At 41.3% G+C, this 21,092-nt stretch overlaps 2 protein-coding genes across 4 annotated transcripts; both read right to left on the bottom strand.

The window, feature by feature from the left end:
- Positions 1 to 94: 94 nt before the first annotated feature.
- On the bottom strand, positions 95 to 11,566 carry dcaf15 (DDB1 and CUL4 associated factor 15). Its single transcript, XM_039797422.1, has 13 exons — positions 11,358 to 11,566; positions 10,571 to 10,668; positions 9,870 to 10,008; positions 9,573 to 9,679; positions 9,300 to 9,445; positions 9,045 to 9,206; positions 7,823 to 8,446; positions 7,618 to 7,709; positions 7,044 to 7,166; positions 6,449 to 6,531; positions 6,247 to 6,351; positions 6,010 to 6,125; positions 95 to 1,242 (listed from the first exon to the last, which is right to left on the bottom strand). Exons 1-13 carry the CDS (start codon positions 11,451 to 11,453, stop codon positions 1,187 to 1,189), a joined length of 1,947 nt encoding a protein of 648 aa, XP_039653356.1. The 5' UTR covers positions 11,454 to 11,566; the 3' UTR covers positions 95 to 1,186.
- A 353-nt stretch (positions 11,567 to 11,919) lies between these two features.
- On the bottom strand, positions 11,920 to 20,926 carry LOC120551745 (KH-type splicing regulatory protein). 3 transcript variants are annotated; one of them, XM_039789407.1, is made up of 18 exons: positions 20,290 to 20,926; positions 18,788 to 18,890; positions 18,655 to 18,708; positions 18,532 to 18,568; positions 18,357 to 18,415; positions 18,191 to 18,262; positions 18,035 to 18,092; positions 16,243 to 16,390; positions 15,927 to 16,025; positions 15,660 to 15,815; positions 15,403 to 15,505; positions 14,824 to 14,948; positions 14,417 to 14,713; positions 14,206 to 14,327; positions 14,012 to 14,100; positions 13,645 to 13,854; positions 13,302 to 13,492; positions 11,920 to 13,028 (listed from the first exon to the last, which is right to left on the bottom strand). In XM_039789407.1, exons 1-18 carry the CDS (start codon positions 20,377 to 20,379, stop codon positions 13,020 to 13,022), a joined length of 2,022 nt encoding a protein of 673 aa, XP_039645341.1. In that variant the 5' UTR covers positions 20,380 to 20,926; the 3' UTR covers positions 11,920 to 13,019. The 3 variants fall into 3 exon arrangements, with proteins under 3 accessions (XP_039645341.1, XP_039645383.1, XP_039645266.1); XM_039789449.1 differs by lacking the exon at positions 18,655 to 18,708; XM_039789332.1 differs by lacking the exon at positions 11,920 to 13,028 and having other exon boundaries at positions 13,177 to 13,492.
- Positions 20,927 to 21,092: the final 166 nt, after the last annotated feature.

Genomic DNA, 21,092 nt, shown 5'->3' with positions numbered 1-21,092 from the left:
CATGAAGTTGGTAAACTCACAATAGATTTTTTTACAATTCAATTCATTTATTTTTTTTAAATAATGGTCAAAATTGAAGCAGTAGAGACACATATCCCAACTTTTAGTCTTTAATATGAGCCAAGCTCCAAAACTACTGGATCCTACATTTCCCATTATACAATTCAATAGCATATTTAGTTTCACCCTCACTGCCTCTTGAATGCCCAATTCTAACAAAGGATTTCTGTTAAAAAAAAATAAAAGTACAGTTAACCTTGATGAAATGATCAGGTAAACAACAAAAACAGCAGTGTCTCTTTAAAATTACTGCAAATGCCTACCAGTTGAAAAATTAAAATATTATTTATATTCCATGTTTTATTTGAGTAACTTAAGGAAATGAAACCATTCAGCAATTCACAAGAAATAAAGCAAAGACTAGACTCGCAAGCCAGCATAAAGGGGTACAAGCACCACAACGCAATATTCACAAGTGTTAAGAATCTTTGTGTCAAGTTCTTATTACAACAGACCCACAAAAAAACCTTTGAATGTTTTATTTTCACAAAATCCAACCCCTCTACTTCCTGACATAGGTTCAAAAAAAGATCGTGAGAGTCAAGTGATGCAGTATTGGGGTCAGATGGTCTAATTTTTAATACTGCAGCTTTATGAATCAACACAGTCTGAAGTTGTTCAGTCCGACCACACTGAACTGGTCCAGTGATGAAACGACTTGTTCAGAAGCAGCAGACTCGGTCAAATACACATTAAACATGCACACACTCGTACATAAAAATGATTTCTCTGGATGTGAACATCACACTGGTGCAGATATTGCATATGTTCAGTTACACTCGCACTACAATAACGGTACGCCTTTATGTATAAAAAAAAAGAGTAAAAACTAAATCTTCTTTCAGTCAAGCTCTCCGTTTTGGCGGTTGCAATGATACAGTACACAGTTACAAAAGAAAAGATGAAACCTGTCAAATTAAACGCACATACCACCCAAAACACGGTCATCTTTACAGCATCTAGAGCGTTCTTTGTTCGGTTTCTATTCGACACGCGTCTGAACTACGTGTTTACCAAAGTGCGGTCGCTGAACGGGAGCGGTTCTGCTCAAGATGAAGGTCGAGCTCCGTGCCGACGCGTATCTGGGTGTGCTTTTGTTTCCGCTGCTTTGACATTTCTTCTTTCATCATAATACAATCCAGGTACTCCGGTCACTATCTGCCAGCACTTGCAGGGACGAGCCTACGGGTGAGAAGATCAGAGGGTGAATTACAATTCACACGTATCGAGACACAGAAATAAAAAAATAAAATAAAAAAAAAGTTCGCAGACTGTAAAACTTACAACATTGGCAGGGACCTTGGTCTTAAAAACAGGGAACACAATGCCTGATCACACCAAACTCAGCGTTTTGGTTAGCAGGCAGTGAGGAGTACCTGGGGTCCACACAGTGCTGACAGTACCTCCTCAGAGTTTACTGCAAGAACAAACGGCGTGGCTTACATTGATGCGACTGTAACTAACCCTAATGCTAAATCCTCGGGGCCTCAACATCATCTGCCGACGTACTGTATGTTTAACTCCCTGCAAGGTAAGACAGCTTCTTCATCAACGGGATCGTTGACCAAAGGAAATGCCATTTTTTGAGAAATAAAACGTTTTATAGTCTGCCTAACACGGTTAATAAACCAACCCTGGTTTTTTTAAATAGTAGAATATAGTAGTGGTGGGCAGATCGAGGCTTCGTGAAACAATGAAACAGTTGAAGCAAATGTGCCATATTGTGTCGAGGATTCCAAACAATCCGAGACCCGTCTCAACGATGACACCTAGTGGTCACTTGCAGGTGTTGATCTGAAACAACCTTGACAACGAGCCATTTAAAAAAAATATGTGAAGCTTGTGGGCTCCTCACTGTGCATAATGTTATTTTGGTCATGAAAAATGAATTAATAAAAGAAATCAAGCCAAAATGTCTCACTTTTTTATAGATTTTTATTCCAAAATATAAATTTCTCTGCTGTGGAAGGACTTAGCCTACTTCTTTTTTTACAGATAATGTCTCCAGCCTTTGAAAAAATCCTCACACAAGGGACACTTGTTGCTGGCATGCAAAGATATTTTTTAGCAAGGACATACAAATGAGGAAAGATTACTGCTCTCTCTTTCCAGTAAGTTAGGGGATCATGAGTTCTGGGCAAAAACGCATAGTTGAGGTATTTTTTCTCTTCCACTGTGGCTTCAGCTGTAGCATTGTTTATCATCTTGGTTTCACGGATACGATCATCAAAACATTCCCATAAACTGTCCTGTGTTTCTACTGGTGTTGATGTTGATTATGATGGGCCTGATGTTGACATTTGTGGCTCTGAATGAAAATGAAAACAGAGCTTCCATTTTTATCTATCTATCTATCTATCTATCTATCTATCTATCTATCTATCTATCACTGTATGTAGGCTATACTCTGTCTGTCTCTAGCCTATCAGTCAATGTGTAAATTTAAATGTAAGCCTAAATATAACTAAACAAATCGCACTATAAATGTCTCTATATCACCAAAGATCCGCTATCTCAAAATCAAACTCCTCTCACAAAAACCCAAGACATTGTGTGGTCTGTTCCAGACCCTGTCAATCAAACTCTGATTCGGCGGACCATGCCACATGTCGAAACACTTGTGAAACACTCCGATGCTTCATTTAGCCGTAGTCACGTGACATGGGTGTTTTGAATCACGCTTCGGATCATGTTTCGAAACATCTGTGCTTCGGGATCTCAACAAAGCTTCGGAACGTCAGTTTCGCGTCAGCCATCCCTAGAATATAGTACTTGGGCGGAGTGATATGCTCGCAGCAAGCCTGTCTGAGAATATAGTTCCCGGTTTGTTTACGGTTAGAAGATGGCTGTGTCTCATGTTACGTTGTTTTTTGTACACACTGTGACTCTACAAATCACAACATGTAAACAGGAACATGTTGGCGTTATTTTGTCACTTTTGTCACAATTCGGAGCAGTAGGATTACTGGACCATTCACCTGCAGGATCTGTGATGGGCTGCTGCGTTACAGCACGCACGGAGATGAGAAGGGTATGTATCGACTTGTCTAACTCTGGGGGTTACGGTGAATAAGCTAAATTCCCAACAAGGAACAGAGCAGTCATTAATGTTATTAGTTCCACCTGTGCTTACTGCTTAAAACGCTGGTATCGGGAAGTACTGGAGTTTATGCACTGATCCGATACCACCTAATAAAGCCCTAAAGAAAATCTACGTTAGAGTAGTTTATTTATGTTATTTTTCCGTTATAACTGACTGTCAAACTGGAGAATAAAAGAAAGTTCTGTGGCATTCATTGTTTGTGTTTGTTCATGTTTCACAAAGAGTTTAACCTGAGCCAGACTGACAAAGATAGAAATCATATCCCATCCATACAGGGATGGTAGTATACAGCTGTTAAAACATAATAAAATATATGACACACTGGTATCGGATCGGTACTCGGTATCGGCCGATACAAGTTCAGGTATCAGAATCGGTATCGGGAAGCAGAAAATTGTATCGGGCCATCTCTAGTCTAAATGTGATTTCTTATTAGTAACATGAGTGCAGCGCGTGTTCAAAACGTGCGTGTTCAAAACGTGCGTGTTCAAAACGGAACAGGGGTTAGGCACGTTGTCAATAAGAGCCGTCTTGGTTCACACTGGTTCCGATTACGGAGCCTGCGTGTTTTTGTTTTATCACCTTCTGCTACAGTAGTTAGCACACCTTACCTCGGAGGGCTAACTTGGCTTGTTTACTTGATTTTACATGAACGCCTTACGTAAAGAGTCCAGCCTTTATTGTAAGATGATACTGTGGCATATTGGAGAAAAAAAAATGTTCTAGTCTAGTTTTCTTTAAAGTGCTCATATTATGCTTTTGGTCTTTTTTCCCTTTCCTTTATTGTGTTATATATCTTTTTCTGTGCACGTTATAGGTTTACAAAGTGAAAAAGCCCAAAGGGACTTACCATCTCCAACAGAAAACACTGTTCACCAACTCCAAACAGCGTCACTTTTTAAACACGTTATAATGATCGCCTAGCTGCTAGCGTGGCACGCCCTCATACTCTGCTTCTTAAAGGCTAGTAGTCCTTACCTAGCTACTGCGTATGTTCGACTCTCAACAAAGATGGGACAGAAGTGAGATGCCTCACTCTGTAGCTAAAACAGAGAGCTCAACACACAGGGTGAAAAGAGGAGCTGCAGCAATGTGCAGTACAACAAATACATAATGTTTTTTGAAAATGAAACCACGTAAACCTATTCTGGTACAACCTCTAAATATAATTATGGACCTGAAATTGAGCATAATACGAGCACTTTAATTTAGCTGTTAAAGTCTTGAAAGTAAATCAATGTCAGGATGTCCGTCACATACTGACTAGCAAACAAATACTGCGGAGCAAAATGTGCGGGTGACTGTAAGCTAACTATGCGGTTCATTTTTTTCTGACCTTTGAACCTCCGAACACCTTGGACCTCTGAACATTACAGCTTTTAATAGAGGTACTTTCAAATCCCATGTACACAAAATATTCTGACTTGCCCTGGGTGGTATTTCAGGTAGAAGGTTTAACAAACTGAGTCTAACCCTGATGTCTGAGTTGATTTACCCTGAGTTGGGAAACTCTGAGTTTTCGGTTCCAGAAACAGCTGATATGAGTTGGTTCAATCAACTCGGAGTAGGTTCATGGGCGCGCACCACCACAATAAAAAGGCAGCATGAACAGAGCCACGATTCTACGATTCACCATGGTAACAACCACAAACAAACGGGTCGGCGGAAATACTCGTGCACATACAGCGAGTTAAAAAAAAAAGCAAAAGAGAGAGAATTTGCGTGGGAGAAAATTGCTGCTAGAGTAAATGCGTATATTCCAATATAGTGTATATCATATTTAATCATAAGTATAGCCTAATATTACTGGTGAAATGGTATTGAACCTATAATCTATTTCATTTAGGTGCAACACTGCGGGCGAAAAAGTCCTAGTCCTACTAATCCCATTGTGAGGCTGCAGCACCATCATTATCAGAATTATAATCTATAATCTTTTATTTCAAAGGGTTTACATCTTTCACCTGCAATACTGTGGAACTCCTTTTAAAAATGTTTAAAACACGTTTCAGAACGAGTCACACTCTTCTCACGGTGCTTTGCTACAGTGGCTTTACTAAAATGCTCCGCATCACCAATGTTGTAAAGACAAATGCCGATGGCAAAAAAATGTAATGCAACAGAAATAATCTGCTGGGATGTAAGAGCCTAGATGGGCGACGTTAGTGATATGAGGACGGCTAAGGTTAGCCTATAGGCTACATAACTGATCGACTGGGAAGAAATACGATACCGCTCAAATAGGAAGTTATCTGAAAATTAAAATATCGGGGCTTCAATATCATCTCCTGATGTATGTTTAACTCTCTGTGAAGTAAAGCAGCTTCTTCATCAACGGGATCGTAGACAAAAGGAAATGCCATGTTTTGAGAAATAAAATGTTTTATAGGCTAGTCTGCCTAACACGGTTAATAAACCAACATATATTTTTTTTATTCATGCCGATAACAAACTGCGTTAAAATGCGCCTGATACAGACTGAATGAATGAATGAGGAAATGAAAGAGCGCTGTGTCAGAGGGAGGAGACTGAGACAAACTCAAGGTTTCTTGAAGAAAACCTGCTGGCGACCAGGTTAGATTCACAGGCTCAGTTACCATAGTAACTGACTGTGAGGTGAAGTTACCTCTCTTTCTGAAACAGAAAACCCAGAGTTTCCCTCATCTCAGGGTTAACAAACTCAGAGTTTTCACTAAACCTGCTTTCTGAAATACCACCCTGGATGAATGAGAATCCTCATAGAAAGACATCTGGACAACATTTTGAGATAGTATTCTGTTTGTGTTGGAGGGTGTATGGTAGATATTAGGACACTGAATGTGTGCGCAAGTAAGTATACAACTCACCTTTGTGTAGAGCTTCGTTGGTCATGCGATTAATGTAGCGGGAGCTGCTCTCGGGAACCAACCACTTCATCACTGTGTTCACACAGGACTTCCTGTAAGAACTCCACACGCTCCCGCTGACGAGAGAGATCAAGATTGGCAACTTTAACACAACCTTAAATAAACAGAGCATAACAAGAAGGGACAAGCAGAAAGGTGTGTGGGTGTGTGTGTGTGTGTGTGTCAGTAGTTCCTCACCTGGTCTGACCCTTGACCTCCGTAAGGTCTCCAACACCCACGGTGCAACACACGCCTGTGTTTAGGTCCCAGCTGACCTGCAGGTTGGAATGATACGTGTTTGGCCTGGAAACAAAAACAATGAAAAGCAGACTTAGCGGGGACAGAACAAAGTGGCAGATGCAGGGCTGAAGAAGGCTTTAGGTTTATTTAGGACAAGTACCTGCAGTGCTCCTCATCCAAGTTGGAGAAGGCCAGTAACAGCAGACCAATGTTGATCATCACAGTGTTGGTTTCAGGACACACCTGATACACATCACGCACACATTATCTCCAGGTCAAACGCAAATGTTCTTTCTTCCTTGTTTTGTTGCAACATGGTTTTTAGACATAGTGAGTGTACAGTACTGTGTGTATATGTGTGCGTACTTGCTTTAGAGCTGGGCAATATATCAATATTATATCAATATATCGTGATATAAGACTAGATATCTTAGATTTTGGATATCGTAATATCGTGATATGACATAAGTGTTGTCTTTTCCTGGTTTTAAAGGCTGCATTACAGTAAAGTGATGTACTTTTCTGAACTTACCAGACTGTTGTAACTGTTCTGTTATTTGCCTTTACCCACTTATTCATTATATCCATATTACTGATGATTATTTATCAAAAATCTCATTGTGTAAATATTTTGTGAAAGCACCGATAGTCAACACTACAATATCGTTGCACTATCGATATTGAGGTATTTTGTCAAAAATATCGTGATATTTGATTTTCTCCCTATCGCCCAGCCCTAGCTTGCTTGTACTAACCTCTAATATCACAACATCATAGTCGCTGAAGGAGCAGAACTGCGGAGCCCAGGCAGCATCGCTCCTGATCACCTCATTGATAAGATACTCAAAGTCTAGAGTCAACTGCTCCACACACACACTCTGCAAGAGAGAACTCAGGTTCAAATGTAAGTAATCTTTTTCAAGATAAAACACACAAACCCTCACTGTTTACACATGTGAATGATGTTTCTTTTAAGTTTACTGAGCATAAATGTTCTGTTTAAACTTTACAGTTACACTAAAATGTAACACTAAACGCAGGTTCTGTTACAGAAGTTACAGGCAGGTAAATTACATTACTGGAAATGGTCAGGGCACCCTGGTAGCTCACCTGGTTGAGCATGCGCCCCATATACTAAGGCTAAAAACCAATTTAGCAATTGAGATGGTTCTAGGATTGCCTGTAAAACAAGACTGGGGCAGTGCTCCGAGATTAATGCCTGCTGCTAATTATTGACTATTGATTCCAGTATTTCCAGGACAGGTAGGGCAACTTGATGTATATATTCCAATTTGACAACTTTCTGAATATACTGACACAAACACGCACCTGTCCATTGTGTGGCCCGGTGACCAGCTGCAGGTTCCGTCCTTTAAGGTCAGTGACTGTGAAAGGTAGCTGAACTTTATCGTCTTCATAACCTTAAGGAGACCGAAACAGAGAAGAAGAATGGCGGTCAGTTGCTTTAGACTTGACCTGATGAGGGTTACCGTACTTTTCACAGACCATTCTGAGTGTCCTCCCCTCGTCTCACCTCCTGCACCCCCTGCATTCTGCTCTGCTGCCCCTGGCTGTTGGAGGCGGTAGTGCAGACGTGAATAGTTGACATATCCAGGCTCGCTGGGGCCAACCTCCTGGGACGGGGATGGGGTCGGCGGGGATGAAGGTGATGAGGAAGAGGAGGCAGGAGACATCACTTGTTCAGAGCACTGTGGCAAACTGTGGCTCCCATCTGATGTTGACGCTTGTGGTAAACTAGTCCGTCTCTCCTCCTTCCTCCTCTCTCTACAATCCTCCTCCTCTCTCCTCCTGTCTACATGTATCCCTTTATCTCCTGCTGCCTCTTTTTCACCACCATCAGGTGGTCTCCTTTCTGCCTGGCTTTCGTTTTCTTTCCCTCCTCCTCCTGATCCTCCTGCTCCTCCCTGGGCCCGCCTGAAGAGGTCAGCTGCAAACTCGCGGGCTCGCACGGCTGCTTGAGACTGGCTAGGAGATGAGGGAATTGGAGCAGGTCTGCTCGGTGGCAGTTGGCTTTCGGGAGATCCCTGAGGTAGTGAGGAATAAGAGGCCAAGGGGGGGGAGGAAAAAGATGCAGAGGCCTGACTTGACAGAGTGGCTCTCTTTGTGTAGAGGATCTGCGATGACTGACCCTGCTTACCTGCAAGAGACATACAGAGAGATGCTGAAATCTGGCAACACAACAACAGCCTGATGATGAAAAGTCTTACAGATGTGGATTAATGAGAATATAAATGAGTATCAAGAATAACAATTGGTCATTTTATCTTTATCAGGGTTACACAGTGGAACTAATTTGGTATTTTGGCAAAACTTTCTGGCCTTTGTTGACCTGGTGTGACATTGTTCCCTCCTCCCACCAAATTTAGTTCTTCCTCCAAATCTCTAAATCTGACCCTTGTGTGTAGTGCATCCTATATGGAAAAAAAAGTCGAACATATGATGGTCTTAAATGCATAGTCTGATTTTAGGCAAAAAAAGACAGCCATGGATAAAGAAATGTGCCGATCGTGGCCGGGTTGGTTCAGATGCGCATGTACTGAGAGGTTAATGCCTCGACGCAGAGGTCCAGGTCCGACCTGTGACGGTTTCCTGCATGTCTTCCCCCCCTCTCTCACCTAGCTGCCCTGTCAAGGATTGGAGGCGGAGGGGCCCAGAAAATAATCTTTAAAAAAATAAATAAATAAATAAAAGAGGAAAAAAATGTTCCGATGCTACTATTTGTCTATGTGTGTTACCTGGGCAGAGTGAGATGCCGCAGGCCACCAGAGAGTAGCTAGTGTTTAACAGGATGACCTGGTCCTTCTTCAGCTGGAAAGCTGGTTGGAAAGTGGGGAATGGGTACACCACCTGGTACCTGCTGTTGAGCACATAGCCATGCTCCAGACACTCACCACTTCCTGGGGAGAGAAAAGGAGGAAGTTGGATGAGGGACAGAGAGACGGAGACAGTGAGAACAGTAAAGGAGTCCATCTGTGTGTGTGTATGTTTACCTGTGCGTATGGTAGTGGCTGAGGGAACTGGGCAGCAGTGAGAGCAAGGTTTAGGAGGAGGCATGGAAGCAATAGTGATGTAGATGTCTCTGTTGTTTTCATCACTCATCATTAAGTTCATCAGAACGGAGCTTGAACTGCGTGTACTGGCAGGTAGAACCACACATGGACACATAAATTACTTGTCATTAACTTCACACTGCAGTAACATAGTTCTAGCTTAAACTGAATCAGCGCCATATGGTTGTTCTCGATGGGTTTATCATTCCTTACTTGAAGCCAAAGATGACAATTTTTGAGTGGTCATTTGGCCACTCGCACACAGTCAGGTACAGGTCGCTGTAGATTTCCTCTCCTGCAAACAGACGTACGTGATGGACCTAAAGAGAAAAAGCAGACATCAGACAAAGAACAAGATATCTATACATTAAGTTGACTTATCCAAGTTCTCCAGTTTTAACTCTCGCAGGAGGACATGGTATCGCATCAAATTAGTCCTCGCCTGCTTACATGTAAATCTTCTGGATAGAACACATTAAGTTTATAGTGAGTACATTTCCTTTCCTTTACCTGTTTGAGTCTACTGTGCAGGTTGAACTCCCACCAATAAAGATGGTAGGTATAGAAAGAGAAATCATCATCTTCTCCACAGTCGCTGGTGTAGGACAGAACATAGCGGCCGCATTTGGTAAAGCCAAGAAACACATGTCTGGAACAAAAAAAGTGATGCACCAATGTAATACATGACTCGGCTTGAACAATATTACACACAGTCAATCCTCACCCTGAATGTTATAGTCACGAGCAGGTAGGGATGTACCAATACGATACGTCAGATTAGTATTGGCACTGGCCTTATAAAGCAGATCAGGTATTGGCCATGACGTGACGGATCCATACTAAATAAAGTTTCTTAGTCAATGTCATTATAAAATTTTAGTGTTTCCACTACCAGTGACATTCATTTTGTCATGAGGGGCTGTCAATGCAGTTTTTAGTGCACAAGCAATCCTTGGCCTAATTCTATCTTGCATAAAAATGATCTGAATGAGTTCCTCACAGTGAGGTATACCGATTTTAAATTTTGGGGAAAAAAAGCATTGATATTCAATAATTATATAATCATATTGGCAGAGGAAAAGTTGTATCTGTCCAATTCACACACCGTGTGGTTTGAAATGCTCTCAGTGAGCTACACAATGTGTACTGCAGTCCACTGAACAGGACAATGTGCTTAATGACAACAAACCCATTTGTAAACACACTCTGACCCTGCTCTCAGGAACTCCTCGCTGACAATGTTCTTTAAAGGGACACACACTCGAGGTGGCAACTTCCTGAACAGGCGTTGAGAAAACTGTCCTGAAAGCTGCAGAACAGGCAAGAGAGTGGATTCAGATGTACACCGTGTAATAAAAACATTCATAGTACAATATGAAGCATAGACGTGTGTGTATATATATTGAAATTGCAGTATTAATGGAATAGCCTTGTCGGTGGTGGTGGTTCTAGATACAAAACATACTACACGGGATATACGGCTTCACTCAATGACCTGCACAGTAACACACCTAATCTAAGTATTTGAAAAGGTCTAACACACATACAGATGAATATACAGTAAAATCGCTACGTGATTAACGTTATATCCGAGGGTTGAAGTTGCATTTTAACGGGGCAGTGCAAGTTGCTGCTGTGGTTTAGCTGAAGCTAACGCCGCTTGAGCTTTCACGTTACGATTTAAAAAGGTGTTGACCTTTGACTTAGCTAGCACGCAAACCGTTCATTTACATTCGCATGTCTACGAGCATGTTAGCAAACCACACAAACAGACAAATACCGAGGAATATTGATAGAAAGCAGGGGAAACTAGTACTTTCATACTTTTCAGCATTGGCTAATTAGCAACCTGCCTGCCATTAGAGGTTAGCTTCCGAGGTAGTTAGCAGCTAGCCCCAGAAGCTCATGAAAACAAGGCTTTAACCGGAGCAGTCTTACATTATTTCCGAACCACTCTTTTCGTGTTTCATATCGCACATTTTGTGGATTCATTCCTACCTTTCCACGCATGAGAAGCTTCACGACATGGTCTTTGTGTTTCCTTTTAGATTTCTGTTTGCTGTCGTCCTTTTCTGATTTCGAGCTAGGCGCCATCTCCCACTGAACTGTTGTCCCTCGTTGCAGTCAGGACTGTCGCGATTGGTCCACAGGCTGCACGGGACTGCCCTTCACACGCTGGTGGATACATCCATCAAAAACAAAGGCACGGCACAACCACGGGTACAAAATATACCGGCGACGTCCTGCAAGAGGCCACTACAATAATCCAATGGGACCCCTTCGATCTTGGACTTTACACCCTTGATGCATCTTATATTTTGCACTGGTTATGTTATTACATCTACTGTATTTATAAACTTGTATTGCATAAACTTTAATAAAAGGACTAAAACATTTTTATAAAAACGTGGGACAGGAGAACTTGTATGAACTAGCTTCTGGCGCCAAGTTAACACATGATAAAACAGAAGGTGTTTGGATCGGAGAAGAAAGTAACAATACGTTACTAGATATAGACATCAATAAGTAATAAACATTAAAGGATGAAAAAAAAAAAAAATAGTGATACATCTTAAGGGGTTTATCCAAATAAAACACATTTGAATCAATGAATGTATGTTAGATCAGTGTCACTTCCAGCATGATGAATCACATTTAAAATTAACCAAACAGGGAGTTTCATCTGATAGCATTAGGTCTAAAATGGGGAACAGCGAACTTCCAAACACAATGGTAGTCATGACCAAACAAGAAAGAAACTGGTAATTTGAATGTTTTATTTTAGGTATTTAAAAACAAGCTGTAAAAAATAACATCTAAAGAAAAAAAAAGAAAAAAACAAAAAGAAAAAAAATCTGAATACCGTAACGGAACCTATTGGAAAAAGAAAAAGAAACTTCCAACAATAAAGAAATTAAAATGAGGGCAGTCAAGCACATACACACACATACATACACACACACACAAAAACAACCTACATTCGGTAGGACAGTTTGTGCCTTATTACAGCCCACTTACACACGTTTTTCTGTTCAGTAGCATACACTGTATACAGACACATACGACCACCTTAAGGAAAATAATTACAATGAATAAAATTAAAAATAAGAAATCATGATGGCAGGGAGAAATACACCTGCAACAAAACACTGGGAATGTTTAAAAAAAAAGGAAGAGATTTAAAAAGTACCAAGAAAAAAAAAAAAAAAGACCAAAAATGTTGCATTTTTTTCTTACAAACATAATTTCTGAATATATTCAAAATACTGCTAGACAGTTTTTTTACCCTCAGGAAATTGAAGGGGAAAAACTATTTTAATGTGAGTCAGTGTTGAGATGGTGTTGTGCTAGCTTGCAAACAAAGATGCTTTTTATTATTTCACATTTTTAAAAAATGAGCAAGGTGTGGGTGAGGTGAACGGGGCAAACTGAATAGTAACCCAAGTAGTTATTTAGTGCTTTGTTCAATGCATGGGCAAAATGGGTTCCCTTTTTCTTAAATTTTGACTTTAAAAAAAACAAAAGTTGGAATAGAAAATGTCTGAGTTGATGAGTAAACCATGGTCTTGTCTTGTTAAAGCCAAAAAGGAAACTTCTTGATAGAAAAAACAAACAAGTCCAGAGAGCCATCGCAACCTTCCAACAGACTGAGCCGATCGTTTACTGGGCCTGAAATGAGACATCACAGACCAAATTTAATATAAATTTACATTTAAAGAAATGTAAAGTCTTTCAAACAAACATCTGCACTTTATATGGATTATGTTACAGTAGCTCATTCTAAAATCAAAAAAAAAAAAAAAAAAAAAGGCACAATGAACAGTTGGGAAACATTTCTGTAACAATGAGCATTCCATATTTCGGCCAGTGAACGTGTTCTTTTGCCGACAATGGTTTTCAGCATACAGGGTTAATTTTGGATGCTCGTCATGGATGTGCTACCTGTTGTCCCTGCTGTGGAGCAGCTCCCTGTCCAGGCGCCTGCCCTGGCTGTCCATAGTAGACAGCCTGCTGTCTGTAGTACTCAGCCCAGGCTGCACTGTAGTCCTGCTGGCCTCCAGCTGCAGCTCCTCCCGCGGCTGCTGCTGGTGCACCTGCACCTGGAGCAGCTGCAGCCCCTCCAGCTGGCTGGGCTGGAAAAACAACACACACTTTGTACTGGATGCACACACAGTCAAGTACTCGTTTCATTTGACCGTATACGACGGACCAGACGGCTCAGTTTTGACCTGACAGAACCTTTTAGTTTACCCAGATACATAAAACTGTCTCCGACCCCACTTACTCATGCCCATCTTCTTGTAGTACTCCTCCCAAGCTTTGGTGTAGTCTGGCTGGGCCCCAGGGGCCTGCGCCGCTTGGCTCTGGTCCCCTGGTGCTGCTGCTGCAGGGGCTCCTGGATTTTGGGCTGCCATGGCACCCCCTGGCTGTTGGCCATAATATTGTGCATAGTATGCTGCCCATGCGGCATTCTGGTCTGCAGCTGCTGCCTTATCTAATGAGAGGGAAGGGGGAAAAAACAGGATACATTAGTTAATGAAATACATTTATATACCTAAAAATTTACAAAATAAAGAGAATAACTTTTGAGTCAAGTACAGAAACATAATGTTTAGGAAGAATGGAAGTCAGTGCAGGAAATAAGGACTCACTGGGGTCATGGGGACCTGGGGCTTGCCACTGCTGGTAGGTACTTCCCCAACCCTGAGCACAGAACTGGGGGCCACCAGGCGCGGCTCCACTGCAGAGAAGGACAGGATCGTTTAAACAAACTGCTTATTTATCATCAGTCTCCCCTGTAGGAAAATTCAAAATTCCTGCAGTGTTGTTTGTGGGTTGTACTTACTGGGGGGCACCACCAGGGGGCCCTGCATTATAAGGGTTGGGATTATAGGGACCCATTGGCCCACCTGGGCCTCCTTGACCAGGACCAGGACCCGGACCCCCACCCAATGGACACAATGGAGCCTGGAAAAAGGAGAGAACATCCAAGTTAACTTTTGACAGCTGCTTGGACTGTGTATTCCTTCTCTGCTCTGTGAGTCACTAGAACATACCTCAATCTTCTCTTCTATAAGCTGTTTTGCATGGTCAATCTGCTGTGGGGACCCACGGATGATGAACAGTTTGAAGTTAGGGTCACCGTTTGGCGGTGGCTGACGAGATATCTCCACAAATGCACCGGTCTGTTGGTTGATAGACTTGACATTCTCTCCTCCTCTGCCAATGACAAGCCCACATTTGTGCGCAGGAATGGAGAAGGTCATCTCCCCTCCCGGAGGACCCCAGTTCCCCTGGCCTCGACCTCGTCCACGCCCACCAGGTGACATCCCTGCACCAGGACCTGGGGGACCCTGTGGAGGATACAAGCCTTATATTAGGTTTCACTGTTCCACAGCAAAGCCCTGTTACTGTGTTCTGTCATCAACACAATAATTGAGATCAACACTTGAGCAACACCTACCCCCTGCCCACCCTCCTCTCGTGCACGGATGCTCTGTAGCAGGTCAGTGATGATTGACGCAGCATGCTCACACTGGTCTGGTGGACCTGTAATATGGGCTATTTTATCAGGACCTGAACCATCATCTGTGAGGGATGACAAAAAGGACAGACAGGTTTATTGGTGGGGGTTTGTACAGGGACTGAAAAAGGGATCAACTATCCTAGCTGAAAAGGTTAAAGACGTTGGAATGACAGCACGGTTAAAAAGGTGCAGTAAGCGATGCTGCGCATAGATTGTTGCTATTTGAACTAAACTGCCAAACAAATACAACACCCTTTATTCATAAATCCAAAGTAGTACATTTATAATTTTAATGGTGTTTTGATTTATTAGATTATATATATTTTACACCACCCCTGCATAAACACTACTTAGCAGGCCAAGGAAAAACACCAAGAGTTGTAAGGAGAAATGAATGAATGAATTATTTATTTTTTATATATATATATATATATATATATATATATATATAAATAAAGACATGTAATGAAATATGGTGCAGTTTAAGATGGACCACAAAATGTTTGGAGAGCTCACCCGGTTTAAACTGTATTTTCACTCCAGCATCGCTTTGGATCTTCTTGATCATCTCCCCACTTCGGCCAATTACAACTCCAACAGAGTGGCGGGGCACAGCTATCTGTAGAATTACAAGAAGAAAAAATAAATAAATAATTGTGTTAACTGCTCTAAGCGGTTGAGTCTCACCCACTTATTCAATTATCTTAAAAAAAAAAAAGAAAGAAAAAAAAAGCAAAGTTACGACTAACTTCTGTTACACACAGATTACTTACATCGATGCCGCCGCCGCCACCGCCACCACCTCCTCCTCCTCCTCCTCCTCCTCCTCCTCCACCACCACCACCCATCCTGGATCCATATTCACTCCTGTCTCCAAAGCCTGCATGCTCCCTGTCTCGTAGGATCTCATTAACCATCTCCTTTGCTTGCTAAAAAAAAAAAAAAAAAGATAAGAAAAAAGACACAATGACTTGAAGGGTAAATAGGGGCTTAAAACATCTCCCACTTAGCCAAAACTATCTCCGCTGTACTTTAAGTACCTGCACTTTGTAGGGGTCTCCAATGATGCGTAGGGGTTTATCTACGTTAGGTGGCTGGGATCCATCTTGAATAAGAATCATTTTAACTCCAGCCCGCTCCTAAGATGAAAAGGAATGCTACATTGATCACACGGCAAATTCACCTTATTCCAACATGAGCATGTAACACAGTTAATGCAGTGTACAAAATTAGCATAGAATCTTCTTTTTTTTTTTTTTACTAATAACCATTTTCATTCTAATATTTGTACAGCAGAAACTCTCTGAATCAAGTCATTATATAGTTAATATTATTAAGGTAACCTGTGATTCTCACCTGTAGCTGTTTGATGGTCTCTCCTCCTTTACCTATAATCAGGCCTGCCTTGCCTGCAGGAATGATCATCTCCTGCATGGAACCTGACTGCCCATTGGTTGTTTCATGACCCCTTGACACTATGTCATCTATAAGTGCTCTGGCTCTCCTGGAGGCAAATTCAAATGAGAAGAAGAGTGATGAGAACGACTGAACACAAGACTATGGTGGCATTAAAGCAATATAGTTAACGGGTCACACTATTCACTCAAAATGTCCTTCACCGTGGCATCGCTACTATCAAGGAGGTCAGTTCAGAGATGGGACTTGACTCTTCCTCAAAAAAATAAAAAAATAAAAGCCTTCAGACTCGAGATGCGGAACTCGTGAACAATCTTTATTTTTGGAAACGATGAGCTGAATGTTTTTTTTTTTTTTTTTCCCCGCGCCCCAAAAAAAAAAAAAAAAAAAAAAAAATTTTTTGGGGGGGGGGAAAAACAAAAAAAAAAAACATTAATAACACCAGGGGGGGGGGGGGGGCCCTTATTAGAAACCTTTGGTTTTAAAACAGCAGACCATTTTATCAGGCACCTGAAAACGTATTCTGATAGGTAGCAAACATGTTTAGCTCAGCATTGGCCGTCTAATGTTAGCTTGACTTTTAGCATTATTTTCCTGATAACCCGAGTACCTCAATATTTGGTCTCAACTATTCGTTCTGTTCATGTTACAAGGTAAAAATACAGTTATTAACTTGAAAGTAAAGCATTCCTGGAGTTTGTCATATTGCAATAGCCTGTTTAACCCTCTGGGGTCAGCATTGACTTGCACTAAGCATAGCTATTTATGGGGTAGGAATGATTAAGATTACAGTAAGGACTATAGTTGGGATGTAACTTTGACAATCTTTGCAAAGGACAATGTGTACCTAGTGCTGCCTTAGAGGCAAAACTCTGTTAGAAAAGTCCAAATAGTGCTAACCGTTACCATTGCACAAGCAAACGGGAAATTGTTCTAAGATTTATATAATCCTATTTTTTAAGATAAAACTAAACTTTATTAATACATTATGTTTAGTCTGATTAGGCAAGCCACCAAGCCACTCTGTTAACAGCCTGAAAGGCTCACCTCAGGGAACAAAGGTGTCTTAACATGCCAGACAAAGAAATTTCTCCGAATGATTATTAAAAAAAGGAGTTTGACTCATGTAATCAGTATTACGAGCAACAATTTCTACGTTGCAAGGTGCATTTACCTGCTTTTTGAAAGGAGATGCTACGACGACAACAAATTGAACCAAGCAAGGCAAAGCCAATCATTTAGCGTGACTTTATAGTGTGCAAAAATACACCAAAGTATTGTTCAAAGCATTGCCTTTTCAAAACTCTGCAGCTGCTCAAGACTGGCATTACTGTAGGCACAGCTGGAGCTTTTTGCGCTGCCTGTAATACGCAAAAATAGTGTGACCTGAACCAGAGATGCTCACAAGTCTTTGAGCTTGTGTCCAAGTCAAGTCTCTCGTGGTTATGAGTGTTTTATCGCCAGCTGTGTTCCATCTAGGCTGCTCAGAACACTGCATAGCCATATATAAGGAATTTAAAGCATGTAATATGCTATTCTGACTCATTTATCTAGGATCATAGTTCCAGCTTTGATTAGTTGTTTGAGATTTAATCCTTTTAAAGTTTAATATGGTTATTTCTTCTCCTCTGAGCTGAGCTGCTACTTGATGCTAGAGACATCTTTGAGAGTTGAGTAGAGTAGTTGCAAATTGAGAAATACACATTGGTTTAGATGGGAAACAAAAACTTACTGTATTGCATCTGGTGAACCGGTCAGAGAAACACTTCTATCTGGAAGGCCGGCACTGTCTGTGAATGAATATGAAAATATACATCAATCCAAGAGAAGCTATAAAACCCATTATACTTTGTTTACTTGACAAATGTGGGGTTAGCACATTTCTCACCGTGCGCAATCTGGACCTTGCAGCCAGAATCCTGCTGTATTTTGTTAATCTGTTCACCTCCTCGGCCGATGACTTTAGGGACAACAGCAAAGATATTTAGATTGAGTTTAAACAAGTGTAACACAGCCATGTCTATGGTTTAGGAAAAGTATGAGCATGTACTTACTGAGACCGACCATGCCATCAGGCACCCTGAACTCTTCTGTCATTGTGGAGGGCCTGACACTGCAGACAAGTTTAAAAAAAAAACAAGGATGTGTGAAGGATCTTTGAGGTCTAAGTCAGACCCACAAGCACCAAAACTGTCAATGTAAAAGAAACAAAAAATATCCTTAAGATACCTTTGTTGCGACAGGGCAGCCAGCTGAGCTCCAATAGCTGTTAAGAGAAGGAAAATGTGGTGAGCGGTTGGAAACTGAACCGAGCGAGTGTTTGGAATAGGATCAGTGAGTGATTTAACGTACACAATGCAGAATCAATTTCACTCTGTGATGCTACCTTCTTGGCATCGGGTTCATCTGAAAACAAAAGAAAAAGTGAGTCTAATATGTGGACTAACAAATGCAGACAAACTGCCCGTTTGCGCAGATTTTTCACCTGCTTCTTCCAGGGATCGTTTCTGTGCTGTGAATGGATAGTTCTCAGCTCCTCCGTTGTTGCTCACTGAGGGAACACCGTCTCCACCGATTTTAGCTGCAATCTAGAAAGACATACACACTGGGTTAAGTGTCTGCAATACACCCTAACATAGTGACTATAAAGACAGATCATCTCATTTAAAGTGGCACTGCGCAGACACATGAAGATCAATTTACTCAGGAGGAGCACTACACTGATGCGGTCATCTGGGCCTCAAGACTACAAATTTAGAACAGAAAGCCTTTGTTGTGTGTGTGGAGTTTGAAAGACAGCATTTACCAGGCACGAAGGGACTGAGTTGCATTACGGGAAGTGTAGGATTTAGTTTGTTGGTGCTTGCCCCATATTATGGACTAAAAGTCAGGATATGCTCATCTCTGTTGCATCTATTTTGACTTTTCATTTTTTAAGTCCATAAAAAAATAAAAAAAAGTCTCTGCTTTATCATTTCTACATAAATAAAACAGAGGAACTAAAATGAAATACAAACATTACACCAACAGTACCTTCACAGCACCTTGACTTAAGATAAAACAATCTTTAGACCTAAAAATAATATGCAACAATTATGATAATCGATCGTTTTGCTAAAGTAAAAAGGCAAAAATGCCAAACTCAAGTTTCAGCTTCTAAAATGTTCAAATTGTTTTGCCTTTTTCTGTTATCTATGGCTGTTAATTGAATACCTTTGGGGTTGCGGCAGTTCTTCGACTAGCCGAGTAAAGAACTCGATAGATTAAAGATTAATCAATAATGCGATCAATCATCACTTTAAGCCCTTACCTTGATAACTACAAAGAGCCGTAAAAGTAACGTGGCCTTCACACTTTCGCCACTGACCGTGAAAGTAACGTTAGTCAATGAGAAACGTTACTACAATCTCATTCACTTAGCTAGCTAGCTAATCACCTAATAGCACCCTTTTGTCCGTTTAATGCTAGTTATCAGTAACGTCACAATATCACAAGCTAGTCAGTTGACCTTATTTGGTGACAATCATAGTGCCATGACAATGTTGTTAATTGTTCAATTCTTCTAAAATGGCGTTTTACACATGGAGGCTGAAACTTCGTGATCAAATTACCGTTAACTAACGTTAACTGTTAAGAGTAGCTAGCTAACTAATATAGCTCACCTAACGTTAGCTGAAGTAGCTAACGTTAGTCCATTTAACGTTAACAGAAGGATCCCGGTGGCGAAGACAAGTTGTTTTATTTAGCTATACACGAAAGCGTGACTTACGTTGCTGCCGCTGCTCAATGCACCCTGCAAACATTTCAACCGACTACACAATCTGGCGAGTGTGTTAGACAAATGAATGGCATTGCTACTAGCTAGCTCGCTGCTAGCTTGTTACCTAAAGCTAACGTCACGGGTAATTAAGCTAGCCGCAGTTTCCCACCAGCTAACTAACGTTAGCTCGCCGACTGCCTTTATCTCGTAGCAGAGCACTTTATTACCTGTCTGGCTCGTTGTACTGCATCAGCAAAAGCGTCGTTTTTCATCCCAGCGCCGACTCCGTTTGTCGGCAGACCGCCGTAATCAGACATGCTGCTCACAAGGGACAAATAGACACAGGGGGCAGGCTAGATAGCTTTGGCCGGGTTGAGCTGCGCAGAAGCGGGAAGGCTAAACAGCAGCGTACGGGGGACTCCAATGTGCGCGACCGCTTACCACGCCGGCAAATTTGCCTGCTTAAAATAGCCAATCAACGAATCTTCAACCTCTGTCTTCACTTTTGGGTGTTGACGTCCTACGTTATACACCAAAAAATACCGCCGCCTCCTGGGCTGGAGCACAGACTGTATATGGGCTGTAGGAGGAGCAGTGTAGATCAGACACACTGTTGAGGGGGACAGGCATGTATTTATAACATTTAGAGTTCTTGATTACCTACTTGCATCAAGCCATGTATTATTTAGAAACAATTTTACAATGGTATCATGTTTTAACAACTGAGGTGGAAAAACCAAACTTGCACTCCTAGTTACGTATTAAAGACAGCAGATAACAAACTACATGCATTTCCTATAAGGCAATAGGTAGCAAAATCAACATGATTAACTTAAATAAGTCATTTGTCCGTTAAGCCAATCAACATCTACACCTGACACACTAGGAAATTATTTGGAAATTACAGACTTGTAAAATAAAAATCTGAAAATTGAGGTCAAACTGCATGAGTTGTCTTAAACAGTTCCTTTTCAGTAGAAAGCTCAATGGCATTTAACAAAAGCAGCACCATGCATGCATTTATTTCCAT

Source organism: Perca fluviatilis, chromosome 1 (genome assembly GCF_010015445.1).
Source record: "Perca fluviatilis chromosome 1, GENO_Pfluv_1.0, whole genome shotgun sequence".
Lineage (NCBI taxonomy): Eukaryota > Metazoa > Chordata > Actinopteri > Perciformes > Percidae > Perca > Perca fluviatilis.
The sequence above is the reverse complement of the archived record's forward strand: the minus strand, read 5'-3'. Positions and strand labels throughout refer to the sequence as shown.